This window comes from Phacochoerus africanus, chromosome 6, assembly GCF_016906955.1.
Source record: "Phacochoerus africanus isolate WHEZ1 chromosome 6, ROS_Pafr_v1, whole genome shotgun sequence".
NCBI classification, from domain to species: Eukaryota; Metazoa; Chordata; class Mammalia; order Artiodactyla; family Suidae; genus Phacochoerus; species Phacochoerus africanus.
The window spans coordinates 82139288-82166893 of record NC_062549.1 but is presented as its reverse complement, the minus strand read 5'-3'; the positions used below and the strand labels follow the sequence as shown (position 1 = coordinate 82166893).

General features: G+C 43.4%; 2 protein-coding genes across 2 annotated transcripts in view; one reads left to right on the top strand and one right to left on the bottom strand.

The window, feature by feature from the left end:
* Nucleotides 1-482: 482 nt before the first annotated feature.
* Nucleotides 483-26253, top strand: ATP1B1 (ATPase Na+/K+ transporting subunit beta 1). Its single transcript, XM_047783989.1, has 6 exons — nucleotides 483-1091; nucleotides 5525-5653; nucleotides 18875-19030; nucleotides 20636-20820; nucleotides 23350-23430; nucleotides 24816-26253. The coding sequence occupies exons 1-6, from the start codon at nucleotides 995-997 to the stop codon at nucleotides 25077-25079; spliced, it is 912 nt and encodes a 303-aa protein (XP_047639945.1). The 5' UTR covers nucleotides 483-994; the 3' UTR covers nucleotides 25080-26253.
* The window catches only part of NME7 (NME/NM23 family member 7), a 262781-nt gene continuing 261239 nt past the window's right edge, over nucleotides 26065-27606 (bottom strand). Inside the window, 1 exon segment of the mRNA XM_047783988.1 lies at nucleotides 26065-26348. Within this exon segment, the coding sequence (XP_047639944.1) occupies nucleotides 26316-26348 (33 nt within the window). The 3' untranslated portion in view covers nucleotides 26065-26315.

Below are 27606 nucleotides of genomic sequence, written 5' to 3'. Positions count from 1 at the left end.
GAGCTGGGCAGAGTCCCTGATTCTCAGGCGTCCCGGAGTGACCTACCCCCACCCAACTAGGGCCTAGGAGAAGTGGAAGTGCGGAGGAGAGAGGCTGAGAGTGCACCGGAGGGACTGACTGGATCGGGACAGCCGGGCTGGGGTCCCGAAGGGTCTGCGGGGCGCCAGGCAAGGCAGGTGCAGGTCACCTCACTACGGAAAGGGCGGGTTCGTGCCCAGCCCAAAGCGAGGAGGGGGCTGTTAGGTGCTGAGGCCTCGCCACTCACAGTTCTCTCCGCCCCTCCCCGCGCCCCCGCTCCCTGGCTCCCTGGCTCCCTGGCTCCCTAGCCCGCCCCTCACGCCGCTACCGCGGCTCCTTTGTGCCAACCCCGCGCCCGCCCCCTCGGGCCCAAGGCCCCGCCCCCTCCACGCCGGCTATTGGCCCGCCGGGTCGCTAGTGGGCGGGGCGTCCCGTCGCCACGGCGCGGTATATAGTAAAGGTAGGGCGTGCGCCCTCAGCCAATTTCTCGGCTCGTGGCGGGTGGCTGTGGCCTGGGCCCGCAGTCCATTTGTCCGTCCTTCCCTTTGACTTTTCCTTGTCCCCTGCCTGTCTCTGCAGAGGTCACAGGAGGCGGGGGCCGAGCACGCGTCCTCGGTGGCAGCTGGAGTGGCAGCTGCGGGTTTGTGGAGCCCCCGAATTCCCAAGGGCAAGGGGAGCGCGTGGCGGACCAAAGAGGGCCCGTGAGCGGTCGTGCGCCCACCAATAGGTGCGGGGCTCGGAGACGCCCAGCCTGCGCGGTCCCTCCCTCCGCCCTCCGCCCCCGCCGCCTCCCCCTCCTCCCGCTCCTGACTCTGCTCCTCCACCGCGCGTCTGGCACTCTGAAAGCCGCAGCGGCAGCGGCGGGTGCAGCCTGCGGAGAGCCAGGCAGAGGACACTGATCGGCAGGAGAGGACGCAAGAGCGCACGCGGCAATCACCCATCGTCAATCCCCGCAGCAGCTGCTGACCCGCCACCATGGCCCGCGGAAAAGCCAAGGAGGAGGGCAGCTGGAAGAAATTCATCTGGAACTCCGAAAAGAAGGAGTTTTTGGGCAGGACCGGTGGCAGTTGGTGTAAGTATGGGTTTCGCAGCTCTCGCCCCCAGCGCCTTGCCTTTCAGGGTGGGCGCATCCCCTGGGCAGGCTCTGCGGACCGCACCGCGCGCTCCGCGCTGGCAAGGGCGGAGGGTCGGGTGGTGAGCACTGCTACGGTCGCGCGGGCCTGGGCTTGCTGTCCTGTATGGAATTCAGAATCCCTGGATAGGCGCGGGCAAGCAGAGGGTTACGTATATTGTAGCGGTCTTGGTAACTTGCAGTTTATATGACATCGCTTGAGCCCTTCGGTCCTGGGCATGGTCGGGCTGTGGGAGACTAGATATGTCTCTTGTAGTCAGGTCCTAAAAAATAAGATTTGCGGCTCTGAAAGAACAGCCTGAGGGTAATCGGACCGAATGCAGGCGAGGTTGTGTGTTAAAGCACCTTTTTTTTTCTAGTCTAAATATGTACCTCCAAAGGCCGGCGGCGGGCGGGGGTGGGGGTGGGGGTGCGGGGAGCGGTAGTGATGGCAGAATCCATACACACTGCAGTATTTCGTAGCGATGCCCAGAGTTTCCTCCAGTGAACTACCGTGGAGTCATCACAGCCCAGGAATGACCCAGGAAGCTCCATGTCAGGACTCCGTTTCTGAGCCTTGGCCCCAAAACATGGCAAAATCGGGTTGTTGTCAGTGTCTACAGAGCCAGATGCAGAACCGGGTACGATGAAGGGTTAGTGTGAAATAAATGGCACAAAGGCAGAGGCAGTTCATCTGATACGATTTGGGGCAGCCTGTTGCTTGGCTAAATAGACCCCCCCCCCAATGAAAATTATATTCCTTACTTGTCTTCCACCTCTCTACACAGGAAGGGTGACTTTTTTTAAAAGGTCATTTTGAAGGGCAGTTGTAGGCAAATCTATAAGAGTCGTGACTGCGGAAGAGAGAGAGAGAGGGAGGGAACTCCCCCCTCCTGCATCACTGCCCCCCCTTCTCTAATATCATCATCACCATCATCATCATCTGCACCACTAGCACCACCACTGCAGCCACTAAGGGAGCCCTGGGTAGGTGCTGATGTGGTGTTCCTGATTGGGAGGATCTGTGAGCATGGGCAGGAGAATGAGTCAGGGAAATATTGCTTGGCTGACATTTTGAAATGGAAGAAGCTAGAATATATGATTTTCTGTAGAGGAAAAAAAAATGCACCCTGTAGTGTGTCTCTTGATTAAAAAGTGAAGGGTTAATAATGCATCACACTTCAAGGTTAGTCAAGGTGAAACCTCATCCCATACCTATGTTGGGAAGAATAGATATCCCTGAGCCATGTTAAATGTAGGTCTTTAAAGTGATGGCTTTTAGCTTGTATTTTGTGTTTTATTTTATTTGGGGAAATCTCCATCCTTCAGTTTGCTTACATAGTTTGCTTACACAGTTTGCTTACATAGTTGTCATGCATTAAGTATAGCTCTCTGTGTTTTCTTAATGTGAAAGGGAAAGCCTGAAGAACACTGGGTGTGTATAGGGTGAACAGCTCCTGGCCTGGGCCATCTCCTAGCAACTCCTGGTAACTCGAGTGAGGCCTGAGGGGTGCACTGCGGGACGAGCCTTCTCCCAGATTCACTAGGGATTCCTACCATAGTGATCTGACTCCGGCCTTGTCATGGGCCAAGGACTGCATTGACTCCAGACATGTTGTAAAATTTGCCCTCTAGTGTTTTTCTCTCTCATAAAATATATTTCTTTCCTCATTCCGATTCCACAAAAATATTTGTTTTAGAGGGTAAGAATGGAAGGACTTGTTCTGTAAGCTGACATTTAATAATGCAGCACCTCCACATAAGAGAGAGTCATTTGTGTCTTGATAGCTCATACAGCAAGGTGTCAATACTCTAATGAATGCAGACACCAGGACTGGTGCTCTAGTCTCATCTTCCCATTTTACAAGGTGCAGGTGAGGTGTTGAGCTAAAAATTCAGGTTTTATCTTGCACTAATATGTCTACTCCTTTCTGGCAATGTAAGAAATGACAGAGCCTCTCCTAGGCAGAGAAAGTGACAGCAACCACTTGTCTCCTATGGAGAAAACGCCACCTTTCCAGCACTGGGCCCAACATGGATGCCCTTGGGACGAGGGCAGGTTGTCCTTGGTTCAGTTCTGTTTGTAGGTAGATTTTCACCAAGATGGACGCAGGAGCCTCGCCTGTAAGCTGCTGGAGAAAGTGCAGCATGCAAATCACCTGGTGCTATCCACCCTTTTATTAAGTTAGTACAGGTGTTGGTAGGTTTTAATGTTTATCACTGGGCCCAGATGCCCTTTTCCCTTCAGCCTGTGACCTTTTGAAGGGTACTAGGTTTTTTGGTTTTTTTTTTCCCTGACTGGAAAACCTCTGTTACTTGTATTTAAAAAAAAACAAACAAAACAAAACAAATAGAAAAAGAAAAAGAAAAGAAAAGTTGTCTAAAAGGAAAAAATAATTTCTAAAGCTTACTCTCTGAGCCGCCCTGGCTAGGTGGTACAATGAGTCCAGCTTTTCTCTTTGAGCCTGTGTGTCGGTGAGCCCACTGAATAGGCTCCACCACACCTGCATCGTCCACTCTGACCAAGTGACCTCACAGCACCAGCTGGGGCGACATCTCAGAGCAAAAGAGAAAAATTCTCTCCTTCTCTTAGGGCAGTTAAGATAGGCTGTATTTCCTTCTGTTCAATCAGTGACTTGTTTGTCTATAATTATATTTGTATTTTAAACTGTAGCGTCAATGATATCTTCTCATTTTGTTAGAATTTAGTATCTGGGGTCCAAGGAATGAATATAAAACCACTTCCATGCTTAGGCCAAGAGCATCCAGACAAGGTGTGGGGCAAGAAAAAAAGAGAATACAGTTCTCTTTCTGGCTATGTTATACGAACTCTTGCACCTCTTAGGAGCATTCCCTGGAAAATTTTTCCAGATCTCCTGACGTCACAGCCTTGCCATTTGCCTACTGCTGCCTGGATACAGAATGCAGCACTTAACCCTTGTCCTTCGGGGAGGCACTGATTGAGTTGGGCAGCTGTGGTTCTGGATTATACAGTCTTTTCATTTTTCCTTATCTTTGTGTGTGTCTTTGCCCTTTTCCTTTTTTTTTCCTTCAAATAGAAGGGAAAAAGGATTATGATTAGGCATTTTAGTGTGGTTTGATGTGGGTTTTACTTGTCTAGAGTATGATTTCCCCAAACTACTTATTTGCTGATAGAAAAGTTGAGCTTTTAAATATTCGGAGAGGGCAACCTGGCTGATTTCAGCCACAGTGCACCCAGTCTCACCCTGCCTCCCTCCTAGCGTGTCCGTACATGTACACACACACACACACACACACACACAGACTTCTTTCCAATAATACTTTTGTTTTCCTGCTTTTCCCTCAAGGATCCTGGCCTTTAATGCAGGAGATCTGAATGTTTTAAGAAATAACCTAAGGCTCCTTTGTGCAGTCATGTTTCAGACTCGATAACCCTCCTGTTCTCTCTTCCCTCTGCTGCATTCACATTGAGCTGTTTGGCTGGCACAGGGCTGCCGAGCGATGCCTAGTACAGCCTGTTACTATGCGGCTAATCGGGGAGATAATCCTTGTAAACCAGTAACTGATAGCCTCATTCCAGTCTATTGGCTTTGCAGTTGTTTTTTTGTTTTTGTTTTTTTTTGGGGGGGGTTGGTTTTTTTGTTTGGTTGGTTTTTTTTGATTTTTTGGTTTTTGCAGCTATTTTCAGTCTCCGTTCTCTTATCCTGTGAACTATAGGGGAAAGAAAATGCAGCTTCTCAAGTCAGTCCCTGGTCTGAGTTCAGTCAGAAAAATTTGCTTGTCATTTTTTACTATAGCAGTTCCCCTTTCTCCCTCCGCCCGTGTTTGGTTCCCCTGATAGGAAAGACAATGTGCTACGTCAGGAGAGTTTCACTGGGTTTCTCAGCATTCATTGCCCTGTCTCAGCATAAAAACTCACAGGCCTTTGAGCTTTTGGGGAAGCAGCAGAGCCTGGACTGAAGTCCTGAAATGTCAAGGGATAAGCAAGCGAAGAAAACAGAGGTCTCTAAGGAAGTATATTGTCATATTTGAAATGCATTGCATAAGCACGCAACATAGCCCTAGATGTTGTTGATCATCTTCATGACATTTTTCCCCCAAATATATGGAATAAAATTATTTCCTATAAAGAATCTTAGTTCTAGCTGAATTTTTGCCCTGCCCTTAACCGCTCCACAACACAGACACACACACACACACAATAATGGAGGGCTGCCCGTTCCCCTCTTTTTACCCCACAGTCTGAAAGTGAGGTTCTTTCTCTTGATCACTGTTGGAAAAGGAAGCTCCAAAGACACAGATTGGAAGGGAAGCCAGGAAGGAAATTCATTCATCTCTGGGAAGTTAGCCTTTTGTATTCTGAATACGTGACTACATCATAGCCTTTTCGTTTCTGTCTGTTCTCCTTGCAGTTAAGATCCTTCTATTCTACGTCATATTTTATGGCTGCCTGGCTGGCATCTTCATTGGAACCATCCAAGTGATGCTGCTCACCATCAGTGAATTTAAGCCCACATATCAGGACCGAGTGGCCCCACCAGGTAACATGAACATGAATAAATTCAGTTCTTCTGGAGGTAAAAGGAGTGTCACTTTTTCAATTGAGAAAACATCCTTCTGAAAATTATCTGTCATGTGGTATTAAAACCAACCTGGGAAGGAAAAATAGAACTTCTGTCTGTTGCAGCCAGCTCTCCTACCCGCATTGCAGGCAAAGCTCCTGGGGCTTGCAGACATCTTACTTTCAGAGCTCTGCAGGGAGGTGAGAAGAGCCCTGGTCCTCCACCCAGCCTGCCCCTCACCAGCTCTGACCTCCCCCTCGTCCCTAACACCCGTAGGATTTCTTAGTAGGAGCATTACGGGGCCTTTCCAAGTCTCACACACAGTTTTCACTTTCTTGAGAGGGCTGTGACTCAGATAAATCCTTTAAAAATCCACTTTGGCTCCTGTTTTTAAAGGTTAACTTATTTTTAGGGATGATGAGAAGCTCTGGAACAGCTACCTATTCCCAGACAGGAGCTGTGACTTCAGGGGTTCATTTTCCCACCTGCCGTTGACTGGCAACTTGACCTTGAACAAAGGTGCTCTCCATTTCCGAAGCTCAATTTTTATGCTTGATGGTTTAATCGTCTTACTTACCGGCTCTCTGGGCCCACTTTGCAGGGTAATTGTCTCCTTGAGCTCTGAAAACTTGGGGCAAGAAAGAGGATATCAGAGAAATGCGAACTGCCCTGTGGCGATGTGGGTGCTGTCACTGAGTGACCAGCCCTGTATGCATGCATGCCCATTCCAGTCACTCAGCCCCAGGAAGGCCCTGCCATTACTCCTGAGGCTGACAGAAGGACAAGACAGCAGAGCCACCTCAACACGATTGTTCTATTTGTGATGGTACTGTCTGGCTCTTCTCAAAGTTATTGTCGGGAGGACCTGGAGAGAGGAAATGTTGCATAACTTCCGGTTTCTCACATTGTCTATGACCTTGAGACTGCCACTGCGGGTGGCAATGACGTGTGCCCTCTCCACTTTCCCTGGGCAACAGTTTAGTAACAGCTGTATTGAGGTGACAATCTTGAGGCTGTCTTCATGGTACTGAGCAGCCTTGACCAAATGCAGCTGCCAGTCACAGGCTTCTTGGGTCCACCTCATTGTATGAGAAAGACTCTCTGAAGAAAATCTTCGGAATATGCTGGTAGAAAACACTGGTTTTTAGTCCCAAGTCAAATAGTCCTCCATTGTAAGAAAAACCTTAAATATTTCCAGATAAATTTAGATCTAGGGGATTTTGGAAGTGAAAAAAAAAGAGAACATGTAAGTATAAATGACTTATACTTGTAAGTAAAATGACTTAAACCTGCTTAATAATCCAGTTTCCAGCAGCTATTTCCTCAAAGAAGTGAGTCTGTGGAAAGGTTGAAGCAAGAATTTTTGTGTACACAGAGAAACGTGGGATTTTTTTTTTTTTTTCCTATAACCATTCCCCTTCTCCCCCAATCCCCCTGTGTAGAAAGATCTTTTCTTTCTTGTGTACTCCTTTTTTTTGGGGAGGGGGGTCTTTTTAGGGCCGCGCCCATGGCGTATGGAATTTCTCAGGCTGGGGGTAGAATTGGAGCTGTAGCTGCTTGCCTCCTCCACAGCCACAGCAATGCAGGATCCACATTGCATCTGCGACCTACACCACAGCTCACAGCAACGCCAGATCCTTAACCCACTGAGCGAGGCCAGGGATTGAACCTGTGTCCTCATGGATGCTAGTCAGATTTGTTTCTGCTGAGCCACGATGGGAATTCTGAAATGTAGGATCTTAACATGTTGGACAGTAAAGCATGGCTTTTGTGACAGTAAAGCATGATGTGTCTTTTCACGTTCACTTCTGCTGGAATTTTTGTGGTAGCATTAGAAGTCATAATTTAAATTTGTATAGATCTCTTTTTTTCCCATTTGAAAGCTATTTTTCAATTACGATGCCATTTTCTAGTAATTCTTATACTCGAAGTCTTATACTTAAAGTCAGTAATTCTTATACACCAAAGTCTAGCATTTTATTTAATTTCCTAGATTAAAAAAAAAAATGTCCTTGAGTGTATAATCTCTGGGGGTCAGTCTTTAATAGAATTAAAGATTTTCTTCATGTTCTTTGCAGAAAGGAAAGTTCCACTTTCAAAAAGAAATAGTTGAAGAGCCAGACCTTTTAAGTGAGGGCTTCTAAATGACCTTGCCTGGAAAAAACTGCTGGCTGAGGTGCTCAATCCTTCCAACACCCCCTCTCCCTGCTTCCCTCCCTCCCCTTCCTCCCAGCCCCTTCCTAAAAGACACATTCTGAGTACCTATATTTAGTGTCCTCACAGCAGTTGGACTGACCTGACAAACAGTCACTTCTCCAAAGGAATGCTGGTGGCTCATCTTGGAAATATGCATTCCTGTCCCATTCCTGTCCTTGGGTCTGAGTCACAGGAAGAGTGCCTTCATGGTCCCCTGTCTTCCCTGTCCTGTCCCTTGGGTTCTTTGTCATTTCTCTGTCGCTCCTTTTCCTCATCCCCTCACCCGTCACCTTGCCAGGAGAGTCTAGGCCAAGCTCCCTTTCACCCTTGCCTTTCCAAGGGACATGACATTCATTTGAAAATGTTAGGCTGGGAGGCCAGGTTGGCAGAGCACTTACTGCCAAGAAGAACAGCCTGTGGCCTCTCCCTGAGTGTTCTGAGGGACCCTAATGGGCCCTCCTCCTGCCAGCTTCAGGGCAGATCTTAAGAATTTGTGTTTCAGGGGAGTTCCCATTGTGGCTCAGTGGTTACGAACCCAACTAGTATCCCTGAGGATGCAGGTTCAATCCCTGGCCTCACTCAGTGGGTTAAGGATCCAGCATTGCCCTGAGCTGGGGTGTAGGTCACAGATGTGGCTTGGATCCTGCATTGCTGTGGCTGTGGTACAGGCCAGCAGCTATAGCTTCAATTTGACCCCTAGTCTGGGCACTTCCATATACCACAGGTGCAGTTCTGAAAAGCAAAAAAAAAAAAAAAGGATTTGTCTTTTGGGTAGGCAGTAACTAGTCCTTCAGACCACAAACCAAAAGAATTCAGGGAAGGATACCCTGCCAATTTTTTGGCCTCAGCTTATATCTCTAAGCCTCTGTTGTCATGACAGTTAAAGAGGGAGAATTGTATATTTATTTAAGTCAAAAGAACCTAGTGAGTGTGAAAGAGCTGGTCCATCATTTAAAGATATAAAGACATATTAATGCTATGATTAACTGAACTTGAGTCATGAATACAAATCTGGCCAGAATGGGTTTTGATGGCCCTTTTCACACCGGAATACCTGGTACTCAAACCTCTTCTAAATTACACACGTGAATGTGGCCAAATTAAGCAGTGGCAATTGTGTAGTACCTTTGGATCTGTATGTCTCTAATATTGGATGGGGTCCTGGACTAAACACAAGTCTCAGAGAAAGGACTAAATCATCAAATGGAAGTAAAATATAAGAAAAAATGAATAACAGTTTCTTGCCCTGAGCAGTAGTCTATTAGTCGTGTTGTTAGGGGACATTGGGACAGATCTGCCTACTCAGCCTGAAAAGCAAGGTCTACTGAGATATTATGTTGTAACATACTAAGCTGATATTTTTGTGGGTCAAAAAGTGGTTGCTTATTGGTAATCTCACATTGCCTAACCTAAATATGAAAGCAGTCACTGAAGTCCTAAGCCATGACATGTAGGTTCCTAGTTTTCTCATCTATAAAATGGTAATAGTACCCTGTGAGGATTAAAAGAGATGACAAATGTAGGTAGAGTGAATAATACTTGATAGTGGCAAACCTAGTGACATTAGGTAAAGGGTAGCTTTTAACAGCCACCTCTTTTTTTTTTTTTTAATGGCTGCACCTGCAGCACATGGATGTTCTTGGGCCAGGGACTGAATCTGAACTGCAGCTGAAACCTATGCCATGGCAACGCCAGATCCTTTAACCCACTGCACAGGGCTGGGATTGAACCCCCACCTCCACAGTAACTTGAGCCAAGGCAATCAGATTCTTAACCCATTGCACCACAGTGGCAAGTCCAGCCACCTGTATTTTGATAGCCCTACAATGCAAGCAGTAGTTTCTTTTTGGACACTGAATTCCAGTGTCCAAAAAGCTTTGGATATTATACCAGGGATGCTTTGTACACTTAGATTTTCATGAAGGTAGCAGAATCTTAGCTTTCCATGACAAGTGTTTGGGAGAAGTTGGTTAGGAAAACATTGAAGAAAAACGTTAAGTACATCTAAGTAACACCTTGTAGGCTCTGTAATCTCTCTTTAAAATACATTTGTTGGGGAGTTCCTGTTGTGGTTCAGTGGCTAACGAATCCAACGAGGAACCATGAGGTTGCAGGTTCGATCCCTGGCCTTGCTCAATGGGTTAAGGATCTGACCTAGCCCTGAGCTGTGGTGTAGGTTGCAGATGCGGCTCTGATCTCGCATTGCTGTGGCTCTGGTGTAGGCCAGTGGCTACAGCTCCAATTAGACCCCTAGCCTGAGAACGGCCCTAGAATATGCCGCAGGAGTGGCCCTAGAAAAGGCAAAAAGACAAAAAAAAATATAAAAAAATAAAAAAATAAATAAAATACATTGGTTGGGCTAGTCCCTGCCAAACTTTCCTCCCTAGGGGACCCTCTTAAGAAAGTCCTCAGGGGGGGGCGGGGTCAGCGTCATCTCTTCTCACCCTGCTAATGGTGTTGAATTTGCAGAGAGACACCCCCCTCAGCCACGCTGGGGAGGGCAAGAGGCACAGTGCACACAACCACACACACGCTCAGCAGGCGAGTCCCTGGTTTGATCTTGTGCTCTCTGCCTGTCCAGTGGTGTCATGAAAAAGTCTTCCCGTCCATCCCCTCTGCTCCATCCCACCTTGCCCCACCTCTGCGCTCACGGAGCCACTGTGGAATGAAATGAAGGTCACTCTGTATCAATCAGGGGGTCCGTGGAGGGGGATTCCCAGCTGCCCTGCCTCCTGGTAAGCGGTGTGAATGTGTACTCCTGCTCTTCCTCTTAAGGCTGTGGGCAGGTTTTTTTTTCTTCTTTTGTTTGTTTTGTTTTGCTTTGCAGTAGAGGTGGATCAGTACGGGAAGAATTCATTTTAAAGGGGTCATATGTTTGGTGAGATGGTAACCACCATCGAGGCAGGAGAATAGAGTATGTGAAGACCAGCCAATCATGCTGCCACCACCAGCAGTCTCCATTTCATCTTGATTGGGGAAGGAAACATCTCAAATCCATTTTGATCCAAGGCATTGCAGTTATACTCTGTGTGATTAAATTCTTGAGAAGTCACTACATCAATCTCAGAATTGCTTATATTTTTTAAAACTACACCACACCTATATTACTCTCTTTCCCTTAAATTTCAAAGGAGGAGGTAGATACATTTGGCTTCTCTGTGCTCCGGAGGAATTATTACTGCAAAGTGCCAACAAGGTGCTTTTCTGCTATTTTGTTGATTCCATCGATCTGTGAGCTGACATGATAAATATGTGATGCCCTCCAGGTACTGGTGTCCCCTTTCCTTCTCACCCCCCTCCCTCGAGTGGGTTCAGCCACATCCATGGCTGTGGATGAGCTGGCATTGGTGGCATTAGGCTTTCCAGAGGCTACTGCCCAGACTCGTGGTTTGGTAAAGCGTTGAGGGCAGCAAACTCAAGTCCCCTTCCTCAGTGAGCCTCGCCTTTGGCTTCCACAGCCCACCCACCCAGGGTGCTTTCTCTTCATGTCTAAAGACAAGGGTCCAACTAAGAAGTCAGCTCAGGTGCACAGGAAGCCTACTGATAACCTTTAAAAGGTTTTTAGAGCCACAGAAAACTGTCTCACTTCATACGCTCGAAGTAAGCAGAGCAGAGATCCTTGATAAGTAGGACTGGGTAGCAGATTTCATGCAGAGATGGTGGGGGATAGAGACAAACCTGGGAAGCTCCATGTAGGGCTTTGCCGCTGTGCTCACAGGACAGAAGGGCTCATGGAAGATGGTGGTGGAAAGAGCACCAGCCTCACGGCCTCCGTTTCTACTTCCATGTCTGGTGAAATATCGTGGCTGACTTGATGCATGTGTTTGTTCAGGGCTCTCATTCGAGTAATCTCAGGACCTTGGGGCCCGGGAGGGACACAGATAAGACATGAGAGAAGTCGGGGAGAAGAAGGGGAACAGGGAAGTATCACCTCATGGCTTCCAGCCAGAAAAGTTGTATTTTCCCACGTACATGCAAGAATAGACATCATCAGGGAGTTCCAGTCGTGGCTCAGTGGTAACAAACCTTACTAGTATCCATGAGGACAAAGGTTTGATCTCTGGCTTTGCTTAGTGGGTTAAGGATCTGGCAAAGCCATGAGCTGTGGTTGCAGGCATGGCTAGGATCCCAAGTTGCTGTGGCTATGCCATAGGCTAGTGGCTATAGCTCCTATTCAGCCTCTAGCCTGGGAACTTCCATATGCCATACATGTGGCCCTAAAAAGACAAAAAAGAAAAAAAAATAGACATCATCACATAACCTGGATAATAATGGTGTCTTATTTTAGGATATAGGTCAGTTAACAGATTTTGTATCCAAGGTCAAATATACCATGTATACTTGTTCTTCAGTTTGGCCTTGAATAAAAAAGCATAATTAATGTAAAATAGTATGATTTGGCTATTGACATTTCCCCATTATAAAAGCGGTTATTTATTTTATTGGGTACAAGCACAATCATGACCTATACAAATTATCAAAGCTACATCCCTATGAAATTCTATGCATTTCTAAGATAATGCCCCTGAACTAAATAACTTCCTGCTCACCTGAAGATATACAGCTACAGGAAAAAAATCTGATGATAAAGGGTAATTCCGTGAATGGAGAAGGGCCTTCCACCAGTGCGCATGACCATTAGCTTAGGTGAAAAGATTTCCATACACCAAGGGCTGTTGAACAACCAGATAGCTGTCCAGAAAGTTCAGAAACTCATCTTTCTAAGACTTTGCAAAAGGAACAGCTTCTTGAGGGTGGGGAAGGGTGTGGACCCTGCCCAGAGGAAGGGGGTTTGACTTCAGCTGATCTTAGGTCACAGTCAAAAGCTGAACCCGAGGTGGAGCTTAGGCTACTGGTTTCCAGAAAGCATAGTAGCACTTTTTTTCCTGTGCCCTCCCTGTGTTTTGTTAGGTAAATTGATATTAATCCTGCAAGAGATAAAATAAAAATTAGAAACAAGAAAACCCCTAAGTATTTTAGCGGTACTTGAAGGGGAAAATTTGTGTGTTTGTGTGTATGTATCTATGTGTGTTTGTGTGTGTATGTATGTCCGTAGATATGTGTGAATATGGTATGAAATCACACACTCCCAGTTTTTCTTTAAATTGGAAACTACTTTTCTATTTGGAGTGTACGGGAGACATAGGATGTGCATATGTTTGTATTTATATACGTGTGTGTGCGTGTGTGTGTGTGTGCGGGTGCGCACATAGCTACCTTTACAAGCTTTTTTTTTTTTGCCTCTAGGAGGTTTCTATGGAAAATAATTCCTATTTTGAGTGTTTGGTCTAGTGATTTATTAGATGTAGTAAATGACAGGTATAAGCAGCTGTGCTTTGGGATTTCCTTTGCATAACTGTTAGAAGGTTAAAATGGATGCATTCTAGTTTAAATACTTCAGACTCAAAAGTGGACGGAGAAATTATAACCTTGCTATATTATAAACCTAGTTAAAAGCAGAAATACTTCTTTCTTAATGAAAAGCCTTTTTTCTTTCTTTTCCCTTTCTCTTTTACTTGCCCCTGCTTCCTCCTGCTTTGAACACCTGCTACAGCCAAAGATTGAGTGTTTCTCAAGAGATGGAGAGCTGAGGAGAGGCCAGTGTAGCTCAAAAGCAAATGTAAAACCAAAGTTATTTTTTCTTTTAAATTTTTAAAAATTTTAATTTCAAAGTTTATGTAAAGTTGACATTCATTAAGAACCAAGCATTAAAATTTCACTTACCCAAATTCTTACTCCTTTTAAGTGGTTTTATTAAATAATAATGTAATTTAAAGCAAATGGTCAGGTCAGGGCAATAGCTGCACAGAACTCAGCCTGGTTAATGTCAGTTCAAGTTCAGAAGATTGGTGAAGCAAAAGGTTAAATCTGTTTCCTGGAATATAATTTGAAACCACCAGCCAGTGATTGGCTGTTCTGCTATCTTTGGCCTCGGGGAGTTGCCACTGCAAAGGAAACTCATCCTTTTCCAAAGCTGAAACTAACAAATGTAAGGAGTGAGCAGCGGGGAGAGGGAGAGCTGAAAGTATCTGATCTACTGTGAAAACCACTGATGAGAACCCCAGTCTTTTAAGATGGGATTAGTGTTGTCCTTGGACCTGGTCATAGTTGAGGAATTTGCCTGTGGACTCAAGATAATAAAAGTTACCAAGTTCAATCCCATTCCTTTCTATCCCTTCTTTCCATTAGTCTGATAATGTAAAGTCCATGAATTAAAGGATTTAGACATCAGGTCAAGGGTCCTTCATCTGTCTCTTGTATCTAATTGCTTTAGAGAACTTATTAGGATTTTCCTAATGGTTTGGAAATCTCATCAGAAAACTTAATTAAGATTATCCAGAACAGAACAGGCTAGGGGATTGATCTCTGACAGCATCCAGGAAGAGAAATTCTCAGGTCAGCAGGCTCTGGATATAGAAAAGAGAAGAGGCAGAGATGGTAGTTGATAGAGTGAGGGACTTTCCATAAATGTGAGGAAGGGGAACTGGAGCGGGTGCCTAGGAGGTGATGGCCACACTTGACTGTGGGTGGCCTCCTGGGTATTTGTGTATGTATGTGTGTGCTCCCTGAGTGAGGGTTTAGCGAGAGAAGCTGAATGCATGACCTCAATCCAAACGGTTCATGTTCTTCTGGAAGCAACATTTCGATCAGAGGTCAGGTATCTTAAAAGGATAATCACTAAGGCTTGCATTAGTTACACCCACAATCCTTCAGAGACTCCAGAGGCAACTTTAGCTACAGAAGAGAGAGAGACATGGCTGAGCTCCCTGGGGTTGATCTGTCCTTCATTCTTGGGCTCCCTTGACCAAGGTTGTATATCACCGAAAATGGAGAGGATAGAGCACAGACTTTGGTACAAGGTCTCATCCAGCTGGGCACGTCACAGGATTGTAAGACCCCATGTTTAATTGTCCATTTTGCCTCTTGCATTCCCCTTTTTTTTGCTTTTTAGGACCACACCTGCAGCATATGAAGGTTCTCAGGCTAGGGGTCTAATCGGAGCTATAGCTGCTGGCCTGTGCCCTAGCAACGCCAGATCCAAGCCACGTTTGCAACCTATACTGCAGCTCATGGCAGTGCTGGATCCTTAACCCAATGAGCAAGGCCACGGATCAAACCCACAACCTCATGGTTCCTAGTCAGATTCATTTCTGCTGTGCCACGATGGCAACTCCCACCTCTTGCATTCTTGTTTTCATCAGTTTCTGATGCTTCTCTTTGCAGAACACAGTCGTGATTCTTTAAGCCTGTTTGATGCCCATTTCTGTCACATGGTGACATACAGGATTGAGGGCTTAGAGCATATACCATACTTCTTGAAGGATTTGGGCTTTTAGGTGGAAATTGGTGGACATAAGACCAGTTGTGTATAATTCTTTTCTGGGCCAGTGGTGCCATTATGCATGTCATAATAACATCTATGTTAATTAGTCAGATCTTAGATGACTAAATGCAGAAGTGCTTATAAGACTCGCAGGTCCAAGTCTCCGGGTAGGCATGGATTTAGTTTTGACCATGGTCTTTAAGCTTCTAAAGAATTCACTTACTAGCAGTACCTTTTGGGTAGTAAAGAGCCCAGAGCACTGAGTGAAAGGAGAGAATGCTTTGGGGTCTCTCACATGTCACTGGATCTCTTTTAATAGTGGAAACCCTGCACTTGGCATTGGAGGGAACGAAAAGCACTCTGCAGAATCCCACCTCCTCTTTTTGCTCTTCTTTTTTTTCTCTGGGAGAATCTGAGAAGAACATCACTCGTCCTCACACACATATCCAGGAGATGGAACCTTGAGCAGCCTCTAGAACAGAGAAGCAGAAGCAGCCAGAAAGTGAGAGGCAGGCTGCTGGGGAGGAGCGCTGAAGCTGGGACAGAGGGACACTGACCTGTGCGACCTTCACCTTGTCATTTAGGCCCTACCATGTTTATTTTCAGCATGACCTTTTAGGGTCACTTTCCTCTTTTTAACCTGTTGGGTGAGCAGCTCCAGATCTCACACCAGGCTTGCTGACGTTTTGTTAGCATTTTGTTTTTTTGCTGTGTCACCTGCTAGGCAGATGGGCCACAGCTGGCATGATTGTGATTTAGCACGCTGGTGTCCCTGCAATCAGCCAGCTCTTCCCTCCTTCCTTCCTGAAGATTAGGCAAGACTAATCAGTGCCTCCAGCACACAGAATACCTGAAATAGGTTCCAGGCACACCTCTAGCCTGACTGATTCAAATGCATTTGCCCCTGTGTTCTCTGGCTGTCTCTGCTCTGCCTGCCTCTCCCAGAGGCCCCATTCTCTCCTGACTCCAGGATTATCCTGGGAGAACGTCCCACCCCCCTCAGTTCTTTTGAACCTCTGGCTCTGGGCCTACCTCTGCATTTCCCTGGGGTCTGGGTCCAGGCAAGTCACCTTGACTTAAGTATCTTGTTTACAGTTCAAACCAGCAATGGGCCTCCCTCCCAGACTTTCTGCATTTCATTGTGGCAGCCCTATTTACCATTCTAACTCAGGCAGGAAATCCCAAAGGAAGCTTCTACTCACCCCTGTTTATTTTACTTTATTTATGTTTGCATGTATCTGTCATCTTCATTATGTGGCTTCCTTGTACCATAAATGCTCATGATGCCAGTTTTCTAACTTAATGTAGAAAAGCATTATTTAGGATATATTTAAATGGCTTAAGTCATAGAATTTTCTGTGGATTGTGAGCATCTTTAAATTTTTTTTTTTTTTTTTAATGGCCTGGGGCATGTGGAAGTTCCCAGGCCAGGGTTGAATCTGAGTCACAGCATTGTGGCAATGCTGGATCCTTTAACCCACTACTCCAGCCCTGGAATTGAACCCAAACCTCTGCAGCAACCTGAGCTACTGTGCCACAGCAGGAACTGCTTAAGAAATTTTAAATTATAATAAACTTTTTTTATTTTTAACTGAAGATTTTTTTTTTCTGCTTCTTCCCCTTTGCTTTGACTCACTTCCATCACTGTTGACAGCTTCTTCTCTTGAATTCCTTAGGTTCTACATCATCCTTTCTGAGGCATTCTTTTTTTTTTTTTTTCCTTTTTTTAGGGCCACCACCACGGCAGTGGAAGTTCACAGACTAAGGGTCGATGGGACCTGCAGATGCCAGCCTGCGCCACAGCCATGAAATGTGGGATCTGAGCCACGTCTTCGGTTTCCACCATAGCTCACAGCAACACCAGATCCTTAAACTACTGAGCAAGGCCAGGGATTGAACCTGAATCCTCATGGATACTAGTCAGGTTTGTAACCTGCTGAGCCACAGAGGGAACTCCCTGAGATGATTCCTAATGTCACTCGTAGTTTGTCTCAGGCACCCACTCAGCCTAGCTCCAGACCCTCACATTCCTGGTCTTCATCGCCATCCTTTCCATTTTTCTTGTGAACAGTAAGCATGGAAGAACTTGCCCATTCAGCCCTGAGCTGGGCTTCCCTCAGTATACCTGCTTTAGAAGCTCAAGGCCATCCTTAATGATGAGAAAAAAAAAAAAAAAAAGGCCATTTAGCACAGCCCCTCCTGAAGCCTGTTTTCAAGCCTCACTAATGGTGCTGCTAAATGCCTACCACACCCTAATCATCCCTTCCACTTTAACTCGGACACTATTTTCATACTTGCATCAGGATTGCCACACTCAGGTTCTGGTTCTCTTAAGCAGTGGTTCTTAAACCAAGAGTGCTTAAGGATCTCTTGTATTTGTTAAGCAGAGATTCTCAAGTCCCACCCTTGGAGGTTGTGACTTAGCAGATCCCAGATGGAGCTTGGGAGGCTGCTTGTTTAATAAGTCCCTAGGTGGGAGTGATGTGGGTACCCTGAAGAGCTGTGATGATGAGGCACCTTTTGTCCCCAATACAAAGAGGGCAGGCCTAGGAGTGGGGATTCAAATAGGGTTGCCAGATTTGCAAATAAAAATACAGGATGCCAGTAACTTTTTAATGTAAATTTGCCCCAAATATTATATGAGACGTACTTATGTAAAAAATTATTCATGGTTTATCTAAAATTCAAATTTAACCCTGCATCTTGTGTTTTATGTGGCAGTCCTAGAATAGGATGCCGTCGTGATGGAATCTCCACCCACCGTCTTGGATGGTGCTGTGAAGTGTTGTTCAGATATCTGTTAGGCAGTCCTGCAAATGGCAGAAGTTTTTGGAAATTAAAGAATCTAAAAAGTCAGTTAAAGAGCAGAAATCCCAGGTACTCATACTTTGGTTTTTTGCTGAGAATAACCACCTAGGTTTTGAATGGAAAGCAGGAGTGGTGACTACATATAAATTCCATGGTCCTCCAGTTTAGGCTAAAAGATCCAGAGAAATGTCTCTATTGAGTAGGCTTGAGTTGTAAAGTTTGTAGTAGTCATAAATCAGTTGATTAAAAGGATTATGGAAGAAGACCTTCAGTCTTATGTGCAGTTAGCGAAGGGAAGGCTACCTGCTCCAGATGCTGGCTAACAATGCATTGTTTTTTAACTTGGGCACACAGGAAGAAAGATAACAGGCTTTGAAGTACATCATGCTTGGGTTGGAATTCTGGTTCCACCACTTCCTTTGTGACCTTGGGCCAGGTACTTAACCTTTCCATGCAGCAAGTGTTTTCATTCATAAAATAGAGATATGCCTATCATGAAATGTTGCTGGGAAAATTAAATGATGTATGATAATAAGGCATAGTCATTGATACTTAACGTACTTAACCTAAATGCCAGAGAAGGGATTTCACAAGAGAGATAAGAATTTGACCTATTCTTTTTATTTTTTTATTACTCAAATGAATTTATGACATCTGTAGTTGTATAATGATCATAATCTGATTTCACAGGATTTCCATCCCACAGCCCAAGCACATCCCCCCACCCCCCAAACTGTCTCCTTATTCTTTTCAGCGAAATGGAATTACCAAATACATTTTATGTGTGGAAAGTCTGCTTTTGAATTATCTTGGTTGACTGTCTTCTCACTAATGATTTTCCCTGTGTTTTTCTCGCTTTCTCTCTGGTCTAGGATTAACACAGATTCCTCAGAGCCAAAAGACTGAAATTGCTTTTCGTCCTAATGATCCCCAAAGCTATGAATCCTATGTGGTAAGCATAGTGAGGTTCCTGGAGAAGTACAAAGATTTGGCGCAGAAGGATGATATGATTTTTGAAGATTGTGGCAGTAAGTAGACATATTTTAGATGTTTGTGGTTGGTTTATTCTTATTTCCTGTTTCTATTTGGTGTTTAATGATTGAAAGATATGCCTGAAATAAGTAAAAGATGGAACTCTGGCCATATTGAGAGGGTCCTTTTTTTTTAAAAAAAAAAAACAAAAAAAAACAACAGGAAGACTTTTTGGGTTGGGCTTGTATACAGTGAAACAAACAGTATAGCCTCAAGTATTACTGTTATTTGCATTTAAAAGGGGTCTTACTTTTGAACATTCCCAGATATCTCTGGTTCTACTCCTCAAAGACCATAGTTAGATCCACCGGTTTTGAGAAGTGCAGTTGCTTATATTGTATTGTCCAGATTTCTGAACCATCCCTCCCCCAACCACTAGTCCCTACGGAAGAGTTCACAGGGACTTCTCTTACTGAAATGACTCCTTGGCCTGATTAGTTGTAACCACACTGATATCGATGAAGGAGGGTTTATGGTCAGGGTATATTTTAGAGACCCTGGCTGGGGTAGATAATGAAATGTCTGAGCATTTGGATGAGGGAAGTGACTGATGAGTGTAGAGAGTAGTTCTTAGTTTCATTAAGCCATTGACATGAATGCACATCCTCCCGCTTGCCACCTGGAGTATGAATTTCCCAGCCTGTTGGCATCCCTACCAAAACAAGATTCCACAAGTTACCAAGTGATTATCAGTTTTTCTGATTCAGTTCAAATACAATTGTTAAATGGCAGATTTTTGTGTAATGGGGGGTAAATTGCCCTTTTAATCATTTTGAAAGAAAGATTTTCACTAAATTTTTCTCATTAGAATTTAAATGAGATTTTCATCTTATTTTATAGAAATTAAAATATATATATACACATATATACATACATAGATATAAAATTTATGGTATTTCCATCAATCTGCAGGATGCTTTGTTTTAACCTTGAATTCGATTTGCATTTATCCTTTCCTTGGCTTTGAAATAAAGAATGCAACAATAAAATTTCTCCATTGAACAAAGGCTTATAAGAACTCAGTTTTAAAAGAAAAAAAACTCAAAAGAAATTTTTTTTAACCATGAATTGTGGTTGAAAAGGAAAAAAATAATTCTTTCTTATTCCCTTTTTACTGTTTAACCTGTCAATTAGGGGCATAGCTCCACGAAATCCTGACCAAGGAGCTTCCAGTTCTGAAAATTGGCAGTCTTTTTAGTGTGTGTTCTAATTATAACGTTCCTGTTATTGAGCTAAGCTGACGTTGACCTGTGTAAATGATGCTACTCATGAAGAGCGATCCAATTTCCTTTCGGTCTTCTAAATAGCGGAGTCATCCATTATTTAAAGGAAGAGAAATACTGGCAGAGACCAAACATGTGCTGCTTGTCAAGCACTATGAAGCTTTGGTGTGGGGTCAGGTACTAGCTATTGCTTTTGGTAAAATACCTTTTAAGGTCAGTGAAGAGATGAGTGATGGCTGCTGGAAATCCTTTCTAATTCAGATGATACATTAAGTACAGAGTAGCCCTGTCTTAGAATAGGTCATGGTGACAAGGAACAGAGTCCTGTCTTTCTCAGGGAATTGTTGGTACAAGGGAAAATGGTGTTTGCCTTTTCAGATGTGCCCAGCGAACTCAAAGAACGAGGAGAATATAACAACGAACGAGGAGAGCGAAAAGTGTGCAGGTTCAAGCTCGAATGGTTGGGAAACTGCTCTGGATTAAATGATGAAACCTATGGCTACAAAGATGGCAAACCCTGTGTCATTATAAAGCTCAATCGAGTTCTGGGCTTCAAACCTAAGGCAAGTAATATTTTAAATCATAGAATTTAGATGAGTCAGTCACTCTCGAAGTCCTTAATTGGTATGGAAAGAGAATAACAAGACTGCTAAAGGATACTCAGTGACATCTTTGAAGCTCAGTCAGTAGAGTAACACTGAAAACCTCTGTAGTCACCTTGAAATTCTTAGGTCATTAATCTCATTTCCTCAAGTTAGAGAAATTCTGTGAGGCAAAGCCAAATTCTGATGGAAGTCCTGTGGCCCCGTTATAGATTTCCATAATGTAATACTATAACATAACCTCCTTAAAAGTAAAATTAGAGAAAGGTGTCTTTAAAACCCACCTGCGTGTTGAGTCATACTCAGATTTTGGTATTCTTGGAACCATGGTATTTTTTTTTTTTTTTAGTGATCTGATAATCTGAAAAAACAGTGTTTTTTTTTGTTTTGCTTTTTTCCTTAATGAAGATTTCATTGCAAAATTAGAAGTTGAGTACTGTCTAGGTTGAACTTTGCTAATTATGCTGTTGGCTTTTGCCATGATTGCAACTTATAATGGATAAATATTACTGGAAATGACCAAAGATGGCAAATGGCCTTTGCTCACCATTTGCTAAGATGATAGCAATTTTTTCAAGTTAGAAGGAAAAATATATGGGTGTTATCTCTGCTTTTCTAAAGCTGCTCATTTCATTCTTTCTCCCAGATCATGAATAATGTCCTTTTCTCTTAAGCATATTTTCTTCCAGAAGGTTTCCCCAGTTGTTCATGTGAGCATTGCCATTAAGAGGGTAGATTTTGTTTTTTTTGGTTTTTTTTTTTTTTGGCTTTTTAGGGCTGCACCCATAGCCTGTGGAAGTTCCCAGGCTACGGATCAAATTGGAGCCTCAGCTACCAGCCTATGCCACAGCCACAGCAACATGGGATCAAGCTGTGTCTGCAACCTACACCACAGCCCACAGCAATGCTGGATCCTTAACCCATGGATTGAGGCCAGGAATCAAACCTGCATCCTCATGGATGCTAGTCGCATTTATTTCTGCTGCACCACAATGGGAACTCCTGACTTTGGTTCTGATAGGAATTGACTGCAGTATACAGAGATACATGAACAAACTTGCTTCATTTTTTGGAGACTGGCTCTTTTGTTCATTAATTTTCTATCATATGCTATTAATTTGTTTCCACAATGCTTGTTACCCATGAATAATATTTTCAAAAGAAAATGAATGTAGAGATGAAAAGTCTTATTAATGCAACTGAATGATGTATCAAAGCTCCTTTACTGCCACCAGAGGCAAAATGGATCAGTGGGTGGATGGATGGTTGCCTGGCTGGCTTGATGGATCTCCAAAAATGAATGTATCTTGTGACAGAATTTTAATCCACTTAAGACTAGGATATAATGGAAGAAAAATGCTGATTACCATTTTATGACACTTATAATTGATATTCATATTGCTAGGAAACTCTTCACTAAGAAAAACCAGCTAATTAGCAATGAAAGGAACTGGTGCCATGTGTCCAAAGAAAGGACTAATCATGATCTTTGCTCTCTGAATCCCTCATTTTTGATAATTCCTCTTCATAGACACTGAATGATATTTGTCCCCTACAGAGGCAATCCTCCTAGTCTATTGTAATTCACATCTCTTTCTGGATCTATAAAGATATTCTGTTAAAGAGTTGAATTCAGCTACTCCTTCTTTTCATCCTTTTTCTTTTTCTTTTTTCTTTCCCCTTTGGACTCCCCTTGGTTATCCATTGCCACTTTCTGATTCCACACCCCATCCCAAATCCCCAGTTCTTTTGTTGGTCTTCCAGGGGTAGATAGATGTTCATTATACTTCTTCTGAGGTAGATGTGAGCTGGGGGTGTAGGAAGGCAGGCTCTTGAACATTTCGCTTTAGTGGTCATTTTCCAAGTGTGCTATGGGTCCCTTTGATGGGTTCACCCCTTCACAAGACCTCTTTATTTAAGGCAATGCCACCTTGACTATTTAACAAACTGGACTTTCTAACAAAGCTGGCGCTTTAAAGGACAGTGCCTTCACTAAAGATTAAAAAAAAAAAAAGTGTGTGGGGGAGAGAAGTTTACTTGAAGGCAACACACTTGAGGGAAAAGGATGGCATTATTTATGCATGACTCAGGAGGAAAGACCAAGTTTTATAAAAACAGAAATGTCAACCAAATTTTCCATCTAATTATAATCTTAGCAAATGAGGGAGTATTTCTGAGTTGGCTCTTATTTTTTCAGTGTCTTTGAATAAAGCCTATAATGGGTTACCATTAGAAGTTCCATTTAGTACTCGGCTACATCACAGCTTATTTGTAGTGGTCACACAACTTAGGCATTTATTTTTATTCAAGAAAATCACAGCATGACCTTTCCTAGATTGGTTAAGGGAGTCATTCATTTGCTGTCCTCAAGTGTTTTGTTTTTATTTCATTTGGCCAAAGTGTAATTGTTTGGGCTACAAGCAAGCTGTATATTTCAGAAATTTAAAAATTATTTACAAACTTATTGACCAATGTGTGTTTTATTTTTAGCCTCCCAAGAATGAGTCCTTGGAGGCTTACCCAGTGATGAAGTATAATCCATATGTCCTGCCCGTTCATTGCACTGGCAAGGTAAGGAGCCCTTCAGAGTTACTGAAGGTAGTGGGAGGGTGGGGCAGGGAAGAGGGGACAATGAATGAGATTGTTTTTTAAGTTAGAGGTAAAGCTTTAACCTGGGAAATAAGACACACTGCCCCTAGGAATTAATCTCAGTCAAGTGAGTTGCAGCTGTACTGGGTAAATCTTAACAGAAAGCTGTAAGAAAAATAAAACTGTATGGGAATTTCCTGGTGGCTCAGTGGGTTAAGGATCTGGCATTGTCACTGCTGCAGCTTGGGTTGTATTGAAAATTGGATCCCTGGTCTAGGAACTTGCGCATGCCATGAGTGTAGCCAAAAATTTTAAACATTTTTAAAAATAATGCAACTATGTCAGTTTTTCCCCTGGAACAAGAAACTGAACTACTCCACACAAGTGCTTCTGTGGCCCACATGCTGTGTTTAAGATTTGAGGCCAACTTTTTTTTTTTGGCAATTTTATATTAAAAATTAACTTTCTTGGAGTTCCCACTATGGCACAGGGCTTCTGTGGCCCACATGCTGTGTTTAAGATTTGAGGCCAACATTTTTTTTTTTGGACAGTTTTATATTAAAAATTAACTTTCTTGGAGATCCCACTATGGCACATGTTCTGTGGTGGCAGGGACATGGGTTTGATCCCTGGCCCAGTGCAGTAGGTTAAGGTACAGTTGGTACAGCTGTGACATAGGTAACAACTCTGGCTTGGATGTGACCTGGCAACTCCATATGCCATGGTGTGGCCAAAAAAAGAAAAAAAAAATGTTTTTGGATTTTCTTTTAAATATATTAAAATATTAGGGTAGCTGTCAGCACATATTGTCTTTAAATCTGAAAACAGGTGCCTGATGGATTATTTACAGAGAGAAGCAGAATGAAGAAAGGGAATCCCCAAACAGTCCAGTTTTATGTTGGCACCAAAAAGAAATGGATACCAAAAAATTAAAGGCAGAGAGTTAAACTCTTAAAGATAATGTCATTGAAAATATTTCCCCCTGAGCCAACCCTGAAGAGTTTCTGACTTTCAGTGTTGGCCCTACTTCTAGGAGGTTGTACTTGAAAAAAGGTTTAGTTGGTCTTTGCTGCAGTTTCCCATGGGTACAGTGAGAATAGCCTCCTTTTACGACCATTTCTCAAGGCTGCTAAGGATCAGGCCGAGTATGTGTCAGTTCCTCCCATGTCGGAGCCCATGTCCTCTAGTGGTTAATGTCCACTTCCTTCTGAGAAGGATTGAGGTAGGCGTGTCAGAGGGTGGCTGGTTTCCTCCAGCGGTAGTTTGCAGATGGCTTTGTGAGACTAGAGGGTCTTACTTTGTAGGCGAGTACACATAGTGATCCAGGATGTGAGCCATTAAAATCTCATTTCCTCTCTGGTTTTTAGCGTGACGAAGATAAGGAGAAAGTTGGAACCATGGAGTATTTTGGCCTGGGCGGCTACCCCGGTTTTCCTCTACAGTATTACCCTTACTACGGCAAGCTCCTGCAGCCCAAGTACCTGCAGCCCCTGATGGCTGTGCAGTTCACCAACCTCACCATGGACACTGAAATCCGCATAGAGTGTAAGGCGTATGGTGAGAACATTGGGTACAGTGAGAAAGACCGTTTTCAGGGACGCTTTGATGTAAAAATTGAAGTTAAGAGCTGATCACAAGCTCTTTCCCACTAGCCATTTAAAGAGTTTAAAAAGATACAGAAACAAAAAACCTACTAGTCTTGAACAAACTGTCATACGTATGGGACCTACACTTAATCTATATGCTTTACACTAGCTTTCTGCATTTAATAGGTTAGAATGTAAATTTAAAGTGTAGCAATAGCAACAAAATATTTATTCTACTGTAAATGACAAAAGAAAAATAAAAATCGAGCCTTGGGACGTGCCCATTTTTACTGTAAATTATGATTCCATAACTGACTTGTAGTAAGCAGTGTTTCTGGCCCCTAAGTATTGCTGCCTTGTGTATTTTATTTAGTGTACAGTACTATAGGTGCACACTTTGGTCATTTTTCAAGCCATGTTTTATCATATCTGTTTTCTACTTTATGTGAGCAAGGTTTGCTGTCCAAGGTGTAAATATTCAATGGGAATAAAACTGGCATGGTACTTTTTTTTTTTCTTTTTGAGTTTGGCTCTTTCAAAAATAATGGCCCATCAATGAGCATTTTTAACACACTCCATATAGTCTTTTCCTGTGGTGTTAGGTCTTCATTATTTTCTTTTTTCCCTGGGTCTAGGTGGGGGGGTGGGCTGGGCTGTCATGGGGGAACTGCCCTTTAAATTTTAAGTGACACTACAGAAACTCTCAAAAAGGTGATGGGTTGTGTTGTGCTTTGTACTGAATGCTGTCTTGACTTCTTTTCCCCTGTCCTCCAGTCCGTTCGAAGCTGTGTATGAGATCTGGAGCACCCGTCACTTTGGCTAGTGATAGGGTGGATTGATTTGCTTTGTACATTTTCTTTCACTTTCCTTTTTTCCTTTCTCTGGAGGCATCACATGCTGGTGCTGTGTCTTTATGAATGTTTTAACCATTTTCATGGTGGAAGAATTTTATATTTATGCAGTTGTACAATTTTATTTTTTTCTGCAAGAAAAAGTGTAATGTATGAAATAAACCAAAGTCACTTGTTTGAAAAAAAAAAAAAAATCTTTATTTTGGACTTTATAAAAAGCAATGCAGTACCCCATAGACTGGTGTTAAATGTTGTCTACAGTGCAAAATCCATGTTCTAACATATGTCATAATTGCCAGGAGTACAGTGCTCTTGTTGATCTTGTATTCAGTCAGGTTAAAACAATGGACAATAAAAGAATGAACACATTTCTCATGTGCATGATTCACTCTTGTCTAAATGTCCCAACCTGTGACTTCTTTCTCTACTGCTAGTTATCCAAGATCTTGAAGAAATACTGAACCTGAAAGACAAACACATTGATTTCATTAGTTCATATGGAAGTTCGGCCTTTTCCACCCAACGGAGGCCAAGAGCAGGGCGAGGACTCTGGACACTGGAACACCAAAGTGCACACACCCCTCCCCCAAGGGACAGCTAGGTTAATCGGAGGCAGAGATTCAATCAATGAAGTTTTAAAGTTCAAGTTTAGAACTATTTTGCAGCAATACTCAGTTTAGAAAACATGAAATTTTGGTTCCTGGTAGTCCTTCATGAGATATGGCTATTTAAAAAAATCATGTCAAAGTTGTTAATAATTCTGTTTATAAAAGAAGTGAGGTTAGTAATCAGAAAATGGGCAGAATGGGGTTCCCGTTGTAGCGCTAGTGGGTTGCAAACCTGGCTAGGATCCATGAGGACGCAGATTCGATCCCTGCCCTTTCTTAGTGGGTTAAGGATCCTGCATTGCTGTGGCTGTGGTGTAGGTCAGCGACTGCAGCTCTGATTTGACCCCTAGCCTGGGAACTTCCACATGCCACAGATGTGGCCTTAAAAAGCAAGAAAAAAGAAAATAGGCAGAAGAAATGTCTATTTAGACATACAGATGGTCAATAGGCACATGAAAAGATGCTCAACATTGCTAATTATTAGATGAAAATTAAAACTACAATGTGATATCACCTCACACCTGTCAGAATGACCCTAATTAAAAAGTCTGTAAATCACAAATGCTGGAGAGGGTGTGGAGAAAAGGGAACCTTCCTACACTGTTGGTGGGAACGTATATATGATGGAGTCACTGCGGCAAGCAGTACAGAGGTTCTTCAAACTAAGAATTGCTAGGATCCAGCAATCACGCTCCTGGGTGTATATCCACATAAAACTATAATTTGAAAAGATACATACACTCCTATGTTCATAACAGCACTGTATATAATAGCCAAGACATGGAAGCAACCTAAATGTCCATCAACAGAGGACTGGATAAAGAAGATGTGGTATATAAAACTGAATATTATTCAGCCATAAAAAAAAAAATGCCATCTGCAGCAAAATGGGTGGACCTAGAGATTCTCATACTAAGTGAAGTCAGTCAAAGACAAATATATCATTTACATCTGGAATCTAAAAAAGTGGGAGTTCCCGTCGTGGCGCAGTGGTTAACGAATCCGACTAGGAACCATGAGGTTGCAGGTTCGATCCCTGCCCTTGCTCAGTGGGTCAAGGTTCCGGCGTTGCCGTGAGCTGTGATGTAGGTCGCAGACGCGGCTCGGATCCTG